The sequence below is a fragment of the Trematomus bernacchii genome, unplaced genomic scaffold, assembly GCF_902827165.1.
Source record: "Trematomus bernacchii unplaced genomic scaffold, fTreBer1.1, whole genome shotgun sequence".
NCBI lineage: Eukaryota > Metazoa > Chordata > Actinopteri > Perciformes > Nototheniidae > Trematomus > Trematomus bernacchii.
The window spans coordinates 3,680,496-3,696,499 of NW_022987409.1; the positions used below are offsets into that span (position 1 = coordinate 3,680,496).

General features: G+C 41.3%; 1 protein-coding gene across 1 annotated transcript; it reads left to right on the forward strand.

Annotated features, from left to right (window-relative positions):
- Positions 1 to 601: 601 nt before the first annotated feature.
- xkrx (XK related X-linked) lies at positions 602 to 11,420 on the forward strand. Its single transcript, XM_034137576.1, has 3 exons — positions 602 to 1,511; positions 8,609 to 8,865; positions 9,739 to 11,420. Exons 1-3 carry the CDS (start codon positions 1,165 to 1,167, stop codon positions 10,602 to 10,604), a joined length of 1,470 nt encoding a protein of 489 aa, XP_033993467.1. The 5' UTR covers positions 602 to 1,164; the 3' UTR covers positions 10,605 to 11,420.
- The last annotated feature ends 4,584 nt before the right edge of the window (positions 11,421 to 16,004 follow it).

Consider the following 16,004-nt stretch of genomic DNA (forward strand, 5'->3'; position numbering starts at 1 on the left):
TGAAATCGTTCTTATCTTTGTAGGCAGCTTTGTTACCCAGTAATCTATACTTTTATAGGCTGCATTTACTATTATTTATTCAACAGTTTGTTCATTGCTTGTAATATGTAAGATTGTAACAGACATCCTGTACTTTTTTCATTATCATGTGAGCTTTTCACCTCCCATTTTTCTTACTTATGGTGTGATTCAAGCAAAACACCCAGGGTTATGAAATTGACAATTAACAATAAATAAAACTCTAAATACAAATCATATTTTTTTTTAAGAAATATTATACCAGAATCATTTAATATATATCAGAGTACAATTATTTTAATAAAACATTGTAATTGAGTTTGAGGGGAAAAAAGAGAAGACATCTTGAATACATGTACGGAATGTGGTTCAAACACCTTTCTAAAGTAGTTAGCGAGATCATATCACAAAAATTTAAAAAAGACACAGCACCTGTGTATTTATAAAGCTGTGTCCCCATAGTTACCAAACTATTTGTGCCAGCCTCTTAATAATGGATTTGTTTTCCTCTTTTATTTTGAAGGCAGCCGCCCGTAATTTCCGGTATCGCCCCCTGAGTTTCTGGCTGACTTGACGCAGTTGTTGCATTGACAGACAGTCAAAAGATTGGAAACACGAGTAGCAGCCAGCAGCCAGCAGCCGCACAAATACACCGACACGGAGACACACGGCCCTCCTACAGCCCGGCATTCACACTACAGCTGGAGTTGTTTTTAACATACAATAACAAACTTTAAGCTACTGACGTCCACCGAGTTTGGACGGTAACCGGCTGGCTGACATTTAGTAGACATCGTCCTGGATGACGAGGCTGAAATGAACTTTCCCTATTCTGCACACACGGTGCAACAACAGCGCTGAAATCCCGACGGGCAGTAAAGTGGTTTCCTCTGGATCTAACGGGGTGGTAACGCGCCACGTCCGACGATAAAACGATACCATTAAACAAACGCTTTTGGTGGGAGTGCATCGGAGCGGTGGCACAGCAGTTGTTGAGTTACACACAATGTGAACCCAGCGATGCTCAACTTTGTGGAAAGTTGGGAGAGACGGCGCATCAAGGGAATTATTTACAAATAGTGATGTTTTTTAGCATAGTTTAGCGTCTTAATCGTGAACTGCATACTGATCAAAGTGGATAACATAATGTGCGAAGTGGCCACGGATGAGCATGAGAGGGAGATCTCCGACATGGAGAGCTCCACGGTGGCGCACAGTGAAGTCATGCTGGTGGTCAATCACAGCCGGATCAAGCCCCCCTTCAGCGTGCTGCTGGCCACCGTGCTGTACTGTGCGGAGTTCATCACGGCCGCCGTGCTCTGCAGCCGGTACCACAAGACCGAGGACGTGATCTGGATGGGCTTCACCCTCACCTTCATGCTGCTGCCTGCCGTGCTCATCCAGCTGGCCCTAACGTTCATCCACAGAGACCTGGGCCGGGACAGGCCGCTCGTGCTGTTCCTGCACCTGCTGCTGCTAGGCCCTGTCATCAGGTAGGGAGGGGTGATGGGATGTTGTTGAAATGTTTATATATTGTTGAATGTAAGAAAACAATACCTTGATATAATCGGAAGAAGTACTCAGATCTTGTACTTAAGTCAAAGTAGAAATACCACAGTGTAGGACTACTGTTGCAAGTAAAAGTCCTGCATTCAAAATGTTACTCAAGTTAAAGTACAGAAATATTAGCATCAGAATATACTTTAAGTACCGAAAATAAAAGTACTCATTATACAGATTGGCCTATTTTGTAAAAATATATATCATGTGTTTTAATTCTAATTATTGATGCATTAATGTGTTTACCACAGCTGGTAAAGGTGGAGCTAAATTAAATTCATTTGTATACTGCAAGGTAGCTGGTGGATTTACTCCAAGTGTTATTTAGATGTTGATTATATTTCATATTAATAAAATCCAAATCTGGAAAGTAACTAAAAGTATACAATAAATAAAAGTACAATATTTACCTCTGAATTGTAGTGGGGTAGAAGTTGCAGTAGCAAAACATTGAAATACTTAAAGTGGACCTATCATGCTATATTTAAATGATATATTGTAGGGCCATACCTATATAAGGTATATTTATACGTTTCTGTTTTCAAAATACCAAACAGATCATGCATTTTAGCCATGCCTCATTTCGCTCTATGTGCTGTTTGCTGTCTACGGGTCTGATTCTGCTGACCACGCCCCCCTGCAGGAGAGGTGAGCCTGCTCTGATCAGCTGCTGGGCTGTCAGAAGAGGGGGAGAAAAAGAGATCTCCGTCCTCCGTGTTTTATTATATAGAGTCGTTATTCATTTGTTTTAAAGCTCAATAAATAACAAAGAAGACCTTTGACCGGCACTTTTCAAATTTTGTCCACATCGCCTCTACTGTGTTATGACGGGAATTTTTCATAGACTACAAAGTTAATCGATTATAAATTGAATTATCGGTTGCAGCCCTGACTGACTTATTCAATCAGTTGGTCAGTTCATCAAATACAATGAATCATCTACATTACATTGTAGATAGACTGTTGCAGCATCATGGATTTAGTACTGAATGAGATCCACAGATTAAGCTCTCTAACTGAATCACACTCCAGATGCCAGCCTCTTCAGTATGAACAACAGGAGGGACGACTGAACAGGACAACCTCCCACAACCTTAGAGCTTCTTTTCATTTGAAAGCCAATTTGTCATATGACTCTGCAGAGCTGGCACCCGCCCTTGTAAAACATCGCTCACATTCATTTACGTCGCTCGGTTGTATGACCTCATCTCAGGATAACGTCCCCCAGAAGCCTTCGGTGCTGCAGACCAGAGATCAGGCCTGGCTGGCTAACAGAGAGAGAGGGACTGATGTTGCCTCTTGAAATAATAGAGCTCGAGTTACTCTTTGAAATCAAAGCATATGTATTGTCTTAAACGTTCTCTTTCTGTGAGGGAGGTGTTTCAGTCTGCACTCCTGTGTCAGTTGTTTTCAGCTGAGAGACCTGTTCGGCGAACCGTGACTCATGTAGGCGGTGACTTAAGCTCTTTGAAATTCAAATATACACATATTCATACTCTCTTTCTTCCCCTCTGGACTTTGATATGTCTACAGTGAGCTGTTAAGGTGTTGGTCTGAATGTACAGTATAATAACAGTTAAATGTAGGGCGTGCTATATTTTACAGGGCAAGAAAATCAACCGAACAAATGTACGTGTAACAGGAAGAACACTTTGCTAGAGAAAGTGTCGCTAAAAGGCTTATAAATAGCTTGATTTGGCTCAGGTTTCTGTGCACCCTAAAATATAACAAGCCAGACAGTTTACAGATATAGGAGAGAAGATATGGATACAAATATGTAAATAAAGATCAAGGACATCTGTAGAAAGAAGAACAACCCTTTGCAATGCCGTTCAGAAGACAGGAAATGATCTTACAATGCTGAGTGACGTGTTTAGTGTATCAAAATAGATAGTATTTTTCCCAGTGGTGATAAATGCCATTTGAGCTAATAGTGCTTCACAAATCAGGACAATGTAACACAGAGTATCTTCCAAGAGAACAGACCTTTTTATTTTAACAATGCTCATAGCAGATTTGCAGTTCTCACAAATAACTTGACCAAGGTCAGGCACAGGTCTATAATTATTAACACACTGGAGATAAAGCCAATCATGTCATTGCAGGCGAAGGATAGACCACCTGCAGCTCTACAGACTATTTCAATCTTGAGTGAGTCAACACTTGGTTTGTGTTGTTGCCTGTTGTTGTAATAGTTACGACATATTTTGGATATGAGGAACTGATCAGAGCTACAGAGCTGGGGAGTTAATTGAAGAATGTCTGAACTTTAAGGACGATGTCTGACTTAATTTTAGAACATACATTTTGACACACTGACTGTTATCTGACTAGGACTAGATGTTGGAAAAACACAACAAATCTTGGGGGTGTGGACATTAGCTTGTAGCACGCTCCCCATTGAGGCTAAATTAGCTTAGTTGGAGTGTTGATAATGTAGGCACCCGGTTTTTGACGAGGAATACAAATGTGTGAAATGAAATGGACCATATCTCTGGTTTTGCTAAAAATAGGGCAAAGAGTCATGCTAAATCTATTAAGGCACAGTCAAAGCTTTGAGCTGACATCAACATGCTCACACTGACAATGCTAACATGGTAATGTAGCAGAATCATGTTTACCATCTTAGTTAAAGTAGCAATCCTTAATATTTTATTCCTGGTTGATTTAGGATTTCTGTGAAATTGAGCTTGTGTTATCTCTTGTCACGATAGATGATGACTTAACAGACCTTTATTTAAATATATATCTCCTGATCAAAATGTCCTACATTTATTTGGTATTGGCTCATGAACCTAAATAAAAGTATTGCACGAATGATACATTTTATATTTTTTATTTAACCTTTATTTAACCAGATAAAAACATTGAGATAAAATCTCATTTTCAATGCTGACCTGGCCAAGAAGGCAGCAACGTTACACATAACACAAACATATAAAATTTGACCCGGTAATGGTGCTGAAGGGAGAAGTCAGGGGATCACCATTGTCAGCACATTTCATTGTCTACCATTAAAAAGTTACTAAATGTTATGATACTCTAATAAATCGACTTATCACCAGACCTACTGCCATACGTATCTGCTAGCATAGCAAAGTATCCACGAGTTTCCAGCTGTAAAAAGAAAGCTGGTTAAAAACCAAAAGCAGCTGTTATCTGTCGGCTACGCTCACTCTTTATGATCCAGTACACGTCTTTCCTCCACCTAAGAATGCTTTGCACACTCCAGTGATTTTAAAACGTCAACAACCATGAATCGGCTTTTAATACCAAAGTAAAGCTGCCTCTCTAATGTCTACTTCCTGAAGAGTTTTTGTAATTTTTATCTGTTACACTAAACTGTGACATCTGATGCTTTTAATGTGGCAGTGTAGAAAAAATAACAAGTAGCAATGCTTGCTTTTACAGAACAGTTTGTTCTGCTCTCTTCTTCTGTTTTATTTCCAATGCTTCTCATTCCCTCACTCTGCTGCTGTAAACAAATCACCTCTGCTCCCCCTCGGATCAGATAGGAGGTTTCCTGTGTGACTCAGGGACGACTCAGTTGCTAATCTTGTGGTCAGACATACTGTGTCTGCTGTCAAAAGCAGAATTCCAAGTCACAATTCTTGACACATGACTTTCTAATAACCTTCACGAGAGCCTTGTTTTAGTTGCTGTGTAGTCTACCAGAAGACACTGTTTCCACAGAGTCAATATTGGCAACTTCAAATAGGTCGGGTTATTTTCAACTTGTCTTGACTCGTCAACAATCCTGCTCCTAAAGCTGGGAAATACAATTACATAACTAAAATGTCAACTTGTGGACCAGTGCAGACTTGCAAAGCTTCTTGTTGTGTGTCTGTTTGTGTTTCGAAAACGCTCCACAGTCTGGCTTGTTAGCATAAACCTGATGAGCCTGATGAGTTAATCCCATGTGACCAAAACAAGGGGATTTTGCAAAAGAGATGTTGATAGAATTTCCTGAATGCTTGTTCCTCCTTGCTTATGTGGTATTTCCACATCATACTGATAGACTGCACGGACATATTGTGCAGTAGCCTGTGTGTTTCCCTTTTATAAATCCATAAGTTTCTGCCGCGGATGTCACTATATTGATTCATTTAGCTAATGCAGCCCTGCTCATTCTTTCCCCCTCCCCTAAGTGAAACACAGCCTGCCTCTCAGTCTGAATCCTAAGTGCTGGCTGGCTCGAGCTCAGTACCCTCACAAAGTGTTGTGACATTGTGCTGCCAGATTTCCATGGCAATTATGTAGATAAATCAGGTTTTGTGACTTTGTTGTTTCCAGATCGTAGACAATGTACAGTAAAGCTAATGTCAGGGAGTTAATAAAGTGAGTGCGCTGGTTTCGAGATGAGAGCGTGCTTCCAAACAACAACAATGATTTTCCCTGCCAGCCTCTAACTGGTGGGTCAAACACAGTTCAGGGGCGAGTGTGGAAGCTTGGCACTGAGCTGCATTTGCAATGTAACTACAGAGTACAGTTTCCCTACAAAGAGCAGCTGAAGCAACATGTCTGACTGCTGACTCTGGATAGTCTGCTGCACAGCAACACAGTGGAACCACAGTTGTGTGGGATTCAAGTCTTATGTCCAAAGTTGGAGTAAAAGCTAACATTCCAGCGCAGTGATGTTAGATTTGGTGCAGCAGTGGGGATCCTCAGGGGGAGAGGTGTGTATGTTGAATACAGATGTCCAGCACTGTACTAGTAAAAAAAAGTCAGGGTGTTTCTAAAGCCTGGATTCATTGTCTCTACCATGAAACATTTGCTAAATGTTATGACAATATTGGTTCAAACATTTAAGTATTGACCATATTACCCAACCAGGCTGACATTGCCATACATGGTTCATATAATTGACAAAAAATATCAAGAATTAGAGTCAGCTGCTACGATAAACATGTGTTTTGTCATGAGTTATATGGCTGACATGTGTTGCTGCAGCTTGAACATTTGGTTTTGATGTTATAAATCATTTATAGTTGTCGATGATTCAAATAGTTTCCTTATAGTTGGTGTTCCACACACAGGGGCGCCACTTGCGAACAGGCAAGGCAGGCAACTGCTTGGGGCCCCGGACCAGAAGGGGGCCCCCAAAAGAAGGTAGATTAAGAAGGTCCACAGCAACGACAACATGAAACACCCTTTAATTTACTGCAACGACATGTCGGGAAACCCCCTCAAGGCGGCCCCATGCATAGCGCGCCGTAAAATGCTGCTTCTTATTTTAAGTTTCGTTGCCTTGCTCCGCTCTGGGGGGGGGAAGAGTGTGTTGGGGTGCCACTGATGATCACCATCAGTTTCAAAATTCACTGGAGGCCCCCACAGACTCTAGAATCACCACTGTCCACACATAGACCTCTGTGGAAAACTTGTTTCTTTCCTCATGAATACAGTTAAACTTGCCCCTTAGGCTAAACACAGAAAGCATTTACCTTTCAAATGTTGAGAGGACCACACCCAGAGAGTTTCAGTTGATCCATTCAGGCCTCTGGAAACTGTTTTCTTTCTCCTGGCTGCCCTCTGCTGGAGTCTCAGTGTTGTGCTTTAGGCGCCGTTTACACGAGGAGAAAACTGCTTGTATCTGCATAGTTTCGCGTGCGTATAGCCCTATTATTTACACGAGGCCGATAGAAACTGACCCCACAAACGATAACGGGTCCCAAGGTGGATAGATTTGCAAACGAAACGCTCTGGGGGGTCAACCGAGTCCGTGTAATCACCTCTATACGAATATTTCCTGAAAAAATAGCGAAAAAAAAAAAAAATAGCACCTCTCCTGCTCACTGCTGTAGCAACCATCAAAAATAGCTGTGTTAATTAAACGCACAAGGGGTTCTTGAATGAAATAATATTATAAAAGGCAAACCAGAATTGTTAACGCCCAATATACTCCTTAAACAAAATAAACAGAGTCAGATTTCATGCATTGATCCATTATATTGACAAAGGTGCATCTCACCCGGTGTTTGTAGAGAATATCTCTCTTTCTGAGCCGTCCTCTCGATGCAATATCCACAGAGACGTGCTTCTTGGTTTCTTTCAGTTAACTTCCCCGTTGCATTTATCCATATGCTGAGGAAATGACTATATCCCGCTGAATACCAGCAATCGCCACACACACTGACTTCCCCCTGTCAGTAGCTACTGCTAGTGGTACTGCTACTGACCATGCTACAGATATTAGTGCAAAAATATACAGCTCCTCTACCACAACCATCAGCAACAACAGATTCGGTTTCTTTCAGTTTCTTTCAGTTTCAGTTTCAGGGCTTAAACAGAAGGGTAGCCATGGCAACATTGCTGCGGGGCTGCTCCAGGCTGCTCTTCTTCGCGGCTTTTGGTGTATTTTGGCGGAAGTTACAGCGCCACTTACAGTCCCAGCATATGTACTACAGCGTTTCCAGCGGCCTCGTTTAAACAGACACGTTAAATGAAACAAATGCATGTGAACGGAAGACTTTTTTGAATACGCATACTGTGCATAAACGCAAACGGTCCCGTGTGAGCGGGGCCTTTGTTTATTTAGCTGTGATTTACAGACAAGACAAGTTTGTTTATGATGGATCCCTTACGAGATAACCGTTCTGAGATCAGTGTATCATGTGTATAATATCTCATTTTAAATTCCTACACTGAAAACAAGCTAAGCTATAGGTGAAGTTCATAATAAGGTTGTCCAAAGGGCATGATTATGCACTTTTTAGTAAATTGACCTACATTTATGTTTATTTATTCAGTCTGGTTGACCTGAGTTGTGATTCAGGAAGGTAGCCTTTTTTGATTGAAGATATTATCTGCCAAGCTTAAGAGAAAAAGCAGAAAAGACCAAGCTGTGAAAAAAATCCTGCAATATGTAATGGAAATAGCTGTTTTTTTTGGTGTCTTACATATTCATTACATCTTCAAAATGTAATGTTGTGTTTAAATGATGTCGATACACGAATCATTGTAACACTACACTGCCCTCTGTTGGTGTAAAAATATCACTCTACTTTCAGTAACTCCATTATCTCATCCTCAGGTGTTTCGAGGCTCTGGTGGTTTATTTCAAGTCGGGTAAAAGGGAGGAGCCTTACGTCACCATCTCCAGGAAGATTAACCTGGAAAAGGGACAGATCCCCATGGAGTGGGAAATCGGCCAATCAGAGCGCAACCTGGCCACTCACAGAAACGCCTTCAAACGCACCGCCGTCATCCAGGCTTTCCTGGGCTCCGCACCTCAGCTGACCCTGCAGCTGTACGCCAGCATCCAGGAGAAATACTTCCTCCCTGCCAGATGTAAGAATGACCGAGGGGATCATGCCTTTGTTCTACTATACAATTAACTTAAACAACCGCTATGAAACAATGCGATTTCTACATCATGCAAGCCTCTTAAAATTACACAATTATTACATTATTTCAGTTTGGCAGCTCTTGACTCCCCCCCCCATAAATGAATTCTGTACACACAGAATTCAAATGTCCCTGCTGTTTTTTAAATGCACTTAGTAATGGTAGAATATTTCAAATCACCTCAGCTAACTTAGTAAATCCTTTCTTTTGTGAATGTCCCACAGTTATTAAGAAGTCAGTGTGTTAATCGGGAGATGTTTTGTTTATTGGAGACTGTTAAGATATAAAATCAAGATAAAGATAAGGGCACATGGAAACACTGAAAGTTAGCATTTGCTTTTGATCAATGAACACACAGAATCTGAGGCAGTCGTGAGGACATTAGTTTGGCAGGTATTCAGTGTAATATAATCAAAGAAATATTCAAATTGACCTGATGATGGCGCTAGATTAAAAGTTAAGGATGATCAAAAGTATACTTTACCTTTCTGAACATGATGGTAATACATTAAATAGTTGCAGATATAATTCAGTGTTTGCCAAAGAGGTGACCTGAAATCTTTACCATATGAGTTCTTGAAAGAAGACGCTTTTGAGCATATATTATTTACTTTGCCTATGTTTAAATTACATTAATTTAGGAATATAACATACATTTTATATTAAATGAAGTGTGAGTTTATAAGAACATTTCTATTGAAATACGATAGCTTTATGTTGATAATATAAGTTCTAATAAGTTAAAGACGAGACATTTTTGGATATGATGATGCTGCTGATTATAATGTAACCGATGACCTGTGTTTGTTTCCTCAGTGACACTGATGATCATCACGCTGATCTCCATCACATACGGGGCTCTGGTGTGCATCGTGCTGGCCATCCAGATCAGATACGACGACTACAAGGTGCGGTTGCGGCCCTTCGCCTACCTGTGCATGATCGTGTGGCGCGGGCTGGAGATCGCCACCCGCATCACCTCTCTGGTCCTCTTCAGCACGGCGCTCACACACTGGGTGATCCTCGTCGGCGCGGGAAACCTGCTCTTCTTCTTCTTTCTCCCCTGGGTCGAGTTCTGGGCCAGGAAAGGCTCGCTGGCCAAGGACGTGGAGAAAAACTTCTCCAAGCTGGGCACCATGGTGGTGCTGTCCATGTTCACGCTGCTGTACGCCTGCATCAACGTCTTCTGCTGGTCGGCGGTGCAGCTGGACCTCACTCACCGAGAGCTCATCGAGAGGAAGCAGCGCTGGGACCGCCTGGCCATGTACTATTGCGGGCGCTTTGTGGAGAACTTTGTCCTCATCACGCTATGGTACTTCTACAAGTCGGACTTCTACGAGTACGTGTGCGCGCCGCTGCTGGCCGCCCAGCTGCTGATCTGCTACAGCCTGGCCGTGCTCTTCATGCTGCTCTTCTACCAGTTCTGCCACCCGTGCAAAAGCCTCTTCAGGTACAACGTGCACGACTGCCTGCACTGCGTCTGCTTCCGTACAGGCCGGAGGGGGGGGAGGGGTCGGAGAGGGAAGCTGCCGCCCTCGTACTCGACGGCTGCCACCATGGTGCTGGTGCCGGAGGAGCCCCTGCAGCTGCTGGACCCCCAAAACTCCCAACCCCTCGACCTGACCAATCAGCTGGGAGAGCAAGAGACGGCTATTCTTGAAGACATTATGCAGGCAGCCTAAGGAGGGCTTAGTGGGGAAATAAATGAACAAGTTATTTAATGAGGATGCACCTCAGCTGCACAAGTCCTAGAGTACTTTTAACACAAAAAACAGACTATACAGCAATTTTACTAGTTTGTGATTGTGAGGTGGATTAAGGTTAACTGCTGTTGTCTTTATCAAGGGTGATTACTTACACTTGGGGCACAGCGAGGCCTCATTGCACCAAAGAATGTAGCACGTCCAGATATGCAGCGATGCACAAAGGCCGCCTTGAGAGAGCAGCAGTGTACAGGAGTGAGCCAGGTGTGTGGGAAACGTGCCAAGAGTGTCAGAAAGAAAGACCGGGACACCCCCAGTTTACTCCCTCTCAGGGTTTTCACTCCTTTGCACACATTTGCATCTGCACTAAAAATACTTTTACAAAAAAAACAGAAGAAGAATGTATCTTCCTCCTACCTTACTACATAAGCCCGCTTTGTTGAATGCCGTTTGGTGTTTACTATTAGAAAAACATTTTAGCTTTACAAAAATTCATCAAAATATGTCACAAAACAATATGCAGTTGAAAAACACCTAAAAAACTTAATGGAATATAAAATGCCTATTTTTTTAAAGTCAACCTTGAAGTTGAATTTACCCAATTTACACTGAATTAACTACTTTTATCAAAGTGCTTTCACAGTATGCTTCTTTTTTATGCTATGTCTTGTTTGTTTGTTCGGTGCCTTGACTACTATTGTTTTACTTGAAACTCAAAATAAAAGATTCTGACACATTCATTCTTGCTCTGAATGAAGTCACAAACACAATAAAAGCTCATTGTTTCCGATAAAGCATTTGCCTCAGCGTCCAGCAGAGTAACATTTCCTCCTTGCTAGGGATGAGTATCGTTAGGATTTTATCGATACCGATACGATACTGCTTATCGATACCGGTATTTTTCGATACTGTTATCAATACTTTTCAATAATTTGGTGCTCAAAGTTATAGACATGCTTACAAGATGTGAAGATTAAACGACAGTCATGTTATTGTAATTTATTTGTATTTATTATTTAATGTAACTTTTTCAATGTCATACCAAGCAGGTATGAGTGTGTTTGACAGTGTGTCTCTGGAAGGGGGGCGGTAATTAGGGGCAGTATATCAATCCATGTAAACATGACCATTATTCAGTTACGCACCTCCTGAACCGGAAGCTCCGGTCGGCTAACCATTATAATCCGTTTATTATTTATAATTGTAATGATGGATTATCAGTAATCATTTTAAAGTTAGACAGAGACATTGGATTAACCGTTTTTATGCCCTTGAACACAACTTTTGATTACAAAACAGCAAAGGTAAGACATTATCATCATGGCTATGTAAAGTGAAGTTGTTTTCTTGTTTGTTTGTAGCCTTTATTTAACCAGGTGAAAGCCCCTTGAGATCAAAATATCTCTTTTTCAAGGGTGACCTGCAGCACATTGGTTACACATGTAACATAAAAACAACAGAACAACAATAAGGACAACATACAACATAAATTACAGGGTACAGTTTACAAACTCTATTTACAGTGACAGGTACCATGAGTATCAAACAGCATGTCACCCAGCCGAGTTTTAAAATGATGCAGGGGAACCAAAGTGCTCAGTTTTAAACAATATTTCTTGCTCTTTCCTGGCTGCTAGTTCAGTGAGTTTTGGTCATACAGTGATGAGATTTATACCAATGGAATCTGTGGAATCTCAGATTTCATGTGATATGTCGTTTGTGCAGTTAACATGACGTAGAGAAGATCGCTTTCCTATCATCTAGAGGAGGGGTGGGGAACCTCCGGCCCTCGGGCCGTATACGGCCCGCGAGACCATTTGGTACGGCCCTCGAGGTAATTTATAAACGCACGCAAAAAAGAAAAAAATTTGAAATCTAGACCGCAAAAAAAACTGCGGTATACTCCTATATATTGTTCTGTGTGCCTCCAGAGCACACTAAAACACGAGGTCTGAAATGAAAGCAAAAAAAACAGCTTATAGTTATTCAGGTACTATTCTGATGCTAATACTTTAGTACTTATACTTGAGTATTTCTACACTCTGGTACTTGTACTTTTACTCAAGTACAAGATCTTATCACTTCTGACACCTCTGGAAAGCACTTTTATGTAAAGGAATACATCTTTTATAAATGTCCCAACATTTCATTTTTACATGGTCTCAAAACGTTAATATGTTATTAATGTAAAATGTTATATATACAAATGTTGTATTATATAACAAAATAGACATTTATAACATATAAATGTCTACCTTTAAATAAAATATTAAATAGATACCTTTACATCCTAAACAGAAGGTCAAAACGTTAATATGTTACATGACAAACTAAAAATATATTATATATATAGGCTATATATACAGATGTTTGCTAATGTATCCCTCTTATATCCATCAGGAATTAATATTAAAGGTGGGGTAGGTAAGTTTGGAAACCAGCTCGAGTGCGCTAGAATTTGAAAATACACAACCGGAAAAAATCTGCCACTTCCTTACAGAGACCCTCCTCCAACACACACGAACGCGCACATGACCAATGAGGGCACGAGATAAGTTTGTGCATAGATGGAAGGCTGACAGGCAGGTAGGCCATCCAGTTATTTTAGCCGGGCCGGCTAAAATGATTGGTCGTGCTTTTTACAGTACTACGGCTTCCACAGATTACATTTTTTTATGGATTTTTTATCAAAGCACTTAAGATATTCATTGCTATCGGGATGTTAAGAGCATTCCATGGAATAACAAAAAGTGTATCTCGAGCCGGTTTCTCAAACTTACCTACCCCACCTTTAAATTATGATTACCTCCTGATTACCTCAGCGCTGCATAAGCGTGGTCGTCAGTCATATTGACAAAGAAGCACTATTATATTGTATATCTACTTTTAATATTGCTGTATGATGCGGCGTTTAAAAGGACGGTATTTCGCTTGTCAGATTTCTCGGGTGTGCCACGTGAGGCAGTGATGTAACGCCAGGTTGATGCTGTGACGTAACGCCGCGTCAATGCTTGCGTAATGCGGAAGTGGGCGTGGTTAAATCTAAACTGGGTTGGAAAAACGATAGACGCGACCCGTACACATGCAGCAGTTTTTGCGTGGCTGTGTCGAAAGCCCAGTGGCGATCTGCTCATCTTTCATACAGTCAATAACTTTGTTGTTATTAGCATCAGGTTAGCTAGCTATGCTAACGAATATAATGCTGCGTTCACACCGGACGCGATGCAATATTCGCTTCGCTCTAATCGCTCCTATCGCATCGCTCTAAATGCTCGAGTTTCACCGCGGCTGCCAGCTGTGTTTACTCGCATCATTCAAACAAGACGCGCTGGCTCGGGAGCTACAACTACAACAAAATGAACATATTTTACCGTGATTAAATTGTAATACACATTTCTAAATGATGCCGAAGTAACAACATACTGATACCGGTCAGTAAAAACCATGAATTAATGCTTGACAAGTCTGCAGACAAAACGGCAGGCGAAAAACCTTTTAAAATGCTTGTTTTCTGAATGAAGATCGGGTCGACCAGGCTAAGCTAACGTTGTATATGCTTATTCCACACTCATAACAACGGCCTACAGACATAAATAAACCAGCGACTGTATTCGCCATGACACAGACAGTCTGTGGTTTGTACTTGTTTAACTTTTGTCCAGTTTCTGAACAGATATGAGGAGCTGTGAGCTCTGTGTGCTAACTGCTAACAGCTAACGGCTGATGTTTTCTGGTTGAACGTCAGTGACGGCAGGCTGAGATCCTCACCGCTGATTGGCTTCCGCGAGAACGCGTCTCGTGAATTTGACGCTCGAGTTTAAAAAATTGAACTCTCGCGTTTGACACGGCACCGTTCAATCGCCTCAATCGCGTGATTCGCGCCGCGTCCACCGCTTCATGCTCGCCGTCGGAGCGAATTCGTGTCTGTCCGCGTCTCTGCATTGACTTTACATGTAATCGCGCCGCCCCCAAACATCGCATCGCGTCCGGTGTGAACGCACCATAAGAAGCTTTTTCTACAACCAGTGAGGTAAAGGCACATCTTTATATGATCATTATAGTTATAAAAAAATAAGAGAATAAAGTAAACGGGTATAAAATACTATATGACAGTAAAACAGTTGTTATTAATAAACAGGAATACAGTTTGAAAGGGGAGTGATTTGTAAAATATCCATAAAGAAAAAGAAATCTGCTTACAGGTCTGTTTCATATGAGTGTTGAGAGATGTATCCATAGATCTCTTAATGTTGCTCTCAAAGTGCACCAGATTGATGCTTTTAACTTCAACATTTAAAAAAAAAGGGCTGCCAAAGTGCTTTGTTTTGAACGTTCATCAGTATTATAATCAAAAAGATTATGCTGTTAACAGCATTCCAACTATCTGCGTAGAAATTTCACCAATATCTACGCACAAAATTCTTTATTCTTATTATTCCGCCCGTTATTTTGCCGGTCTTCTCCTCCCGCATTGAACATCGCAGAAACTCTGTTCAAACATCAAAACTATTCGACTGCAACCCAGGTATACTCGACATTGAGAAACGGCCCTGGCCTGGTATTGCACAACACACGTCACCAACACCAAGATGGCCATCACTACTGTCTTGCCAAAAAAGGGATTGACTCACCCTCACTATCACCACAATGAAACACGTCCAGAAGAATGTCATGCCTTCTTTCGATTATCCCTGAACTGCCTGATCTTTTTAATGTTCAATGTTAACCATTTGTGCAGATAGCATGAAGTAATAAAAGATCACCGATGCTAATGTAGCGTTAGCATGTCTCCCTCGGGGGCATCCGGGCTTAAAGGTGTATTATAGAATGATCACACCGGTGTGACAGTACTCTTCAAAGGGTTCACGAAATATGACTACTACTCTACTGTTTAACACTTTGGTTAACTTAATGTTACTTCATGTTAAAGGTGGGGTAGGTAAGTTTGAGAAACCGGCTCGAGATACACTTTTTGTTATATTCCATATGCTCTTAACATCCCGATAGCAATGAATATCTTAAGTGCTTTGACAAAAAATCCATCAAAAAATGTCATCTGTGGAAGCCATAGTACTGTAAAAAGCACGACCAATCATTTTAGCCGGCCCGGGTAAAATAACTGGATGGTCTACCTGCCTGTCAGCCTTCCATCTGTGCACAAACTTATCTCGTGCCCTCATTGGTCATATGCACGTTCGTGTGTGTTGGAGGAGGGGCTATGTAAGGAAGTGGCAGATTTTCTCCAGTTGTGTATTTTCTAATTCTAGCGCACTCGAGCTGGTTTCTCCGAAATTAGTTATGACATCACTTACGCGACTCTGGGATTTGTAGTCTTTCTAGTTGCATATTTTTCATAGTCTTATATTTCAACAGTTTTAC

What these genes read in the sequence shown, in the direction of transcription:
- xkrx (XM_034137576.1), top strand. Translation starts at nt 1,165, where the DNA reads ATGTGCGAAGTGGCCACGGATGAGCATGAGAGGGAGATCTCCGACATG. An exon ending in CTGCTAGGCCCTGTCATCAG is followed by an intron (nt 1,512 to 8,608) that starts GTAGGGAGGGGT and finishes TCTCATCCTCAG; the next exon opens with GTGTTTCGAGGCTCTGGTGG. An exon ending in ATACTTCCTCCCTGCCAGAT is followed by an intron (nt 8,866 to 9,738) that starts GTAAGAATGACC and finishes TTGTTTCCTCAG; the next exon opens with TGACACTGATGATCATCACG.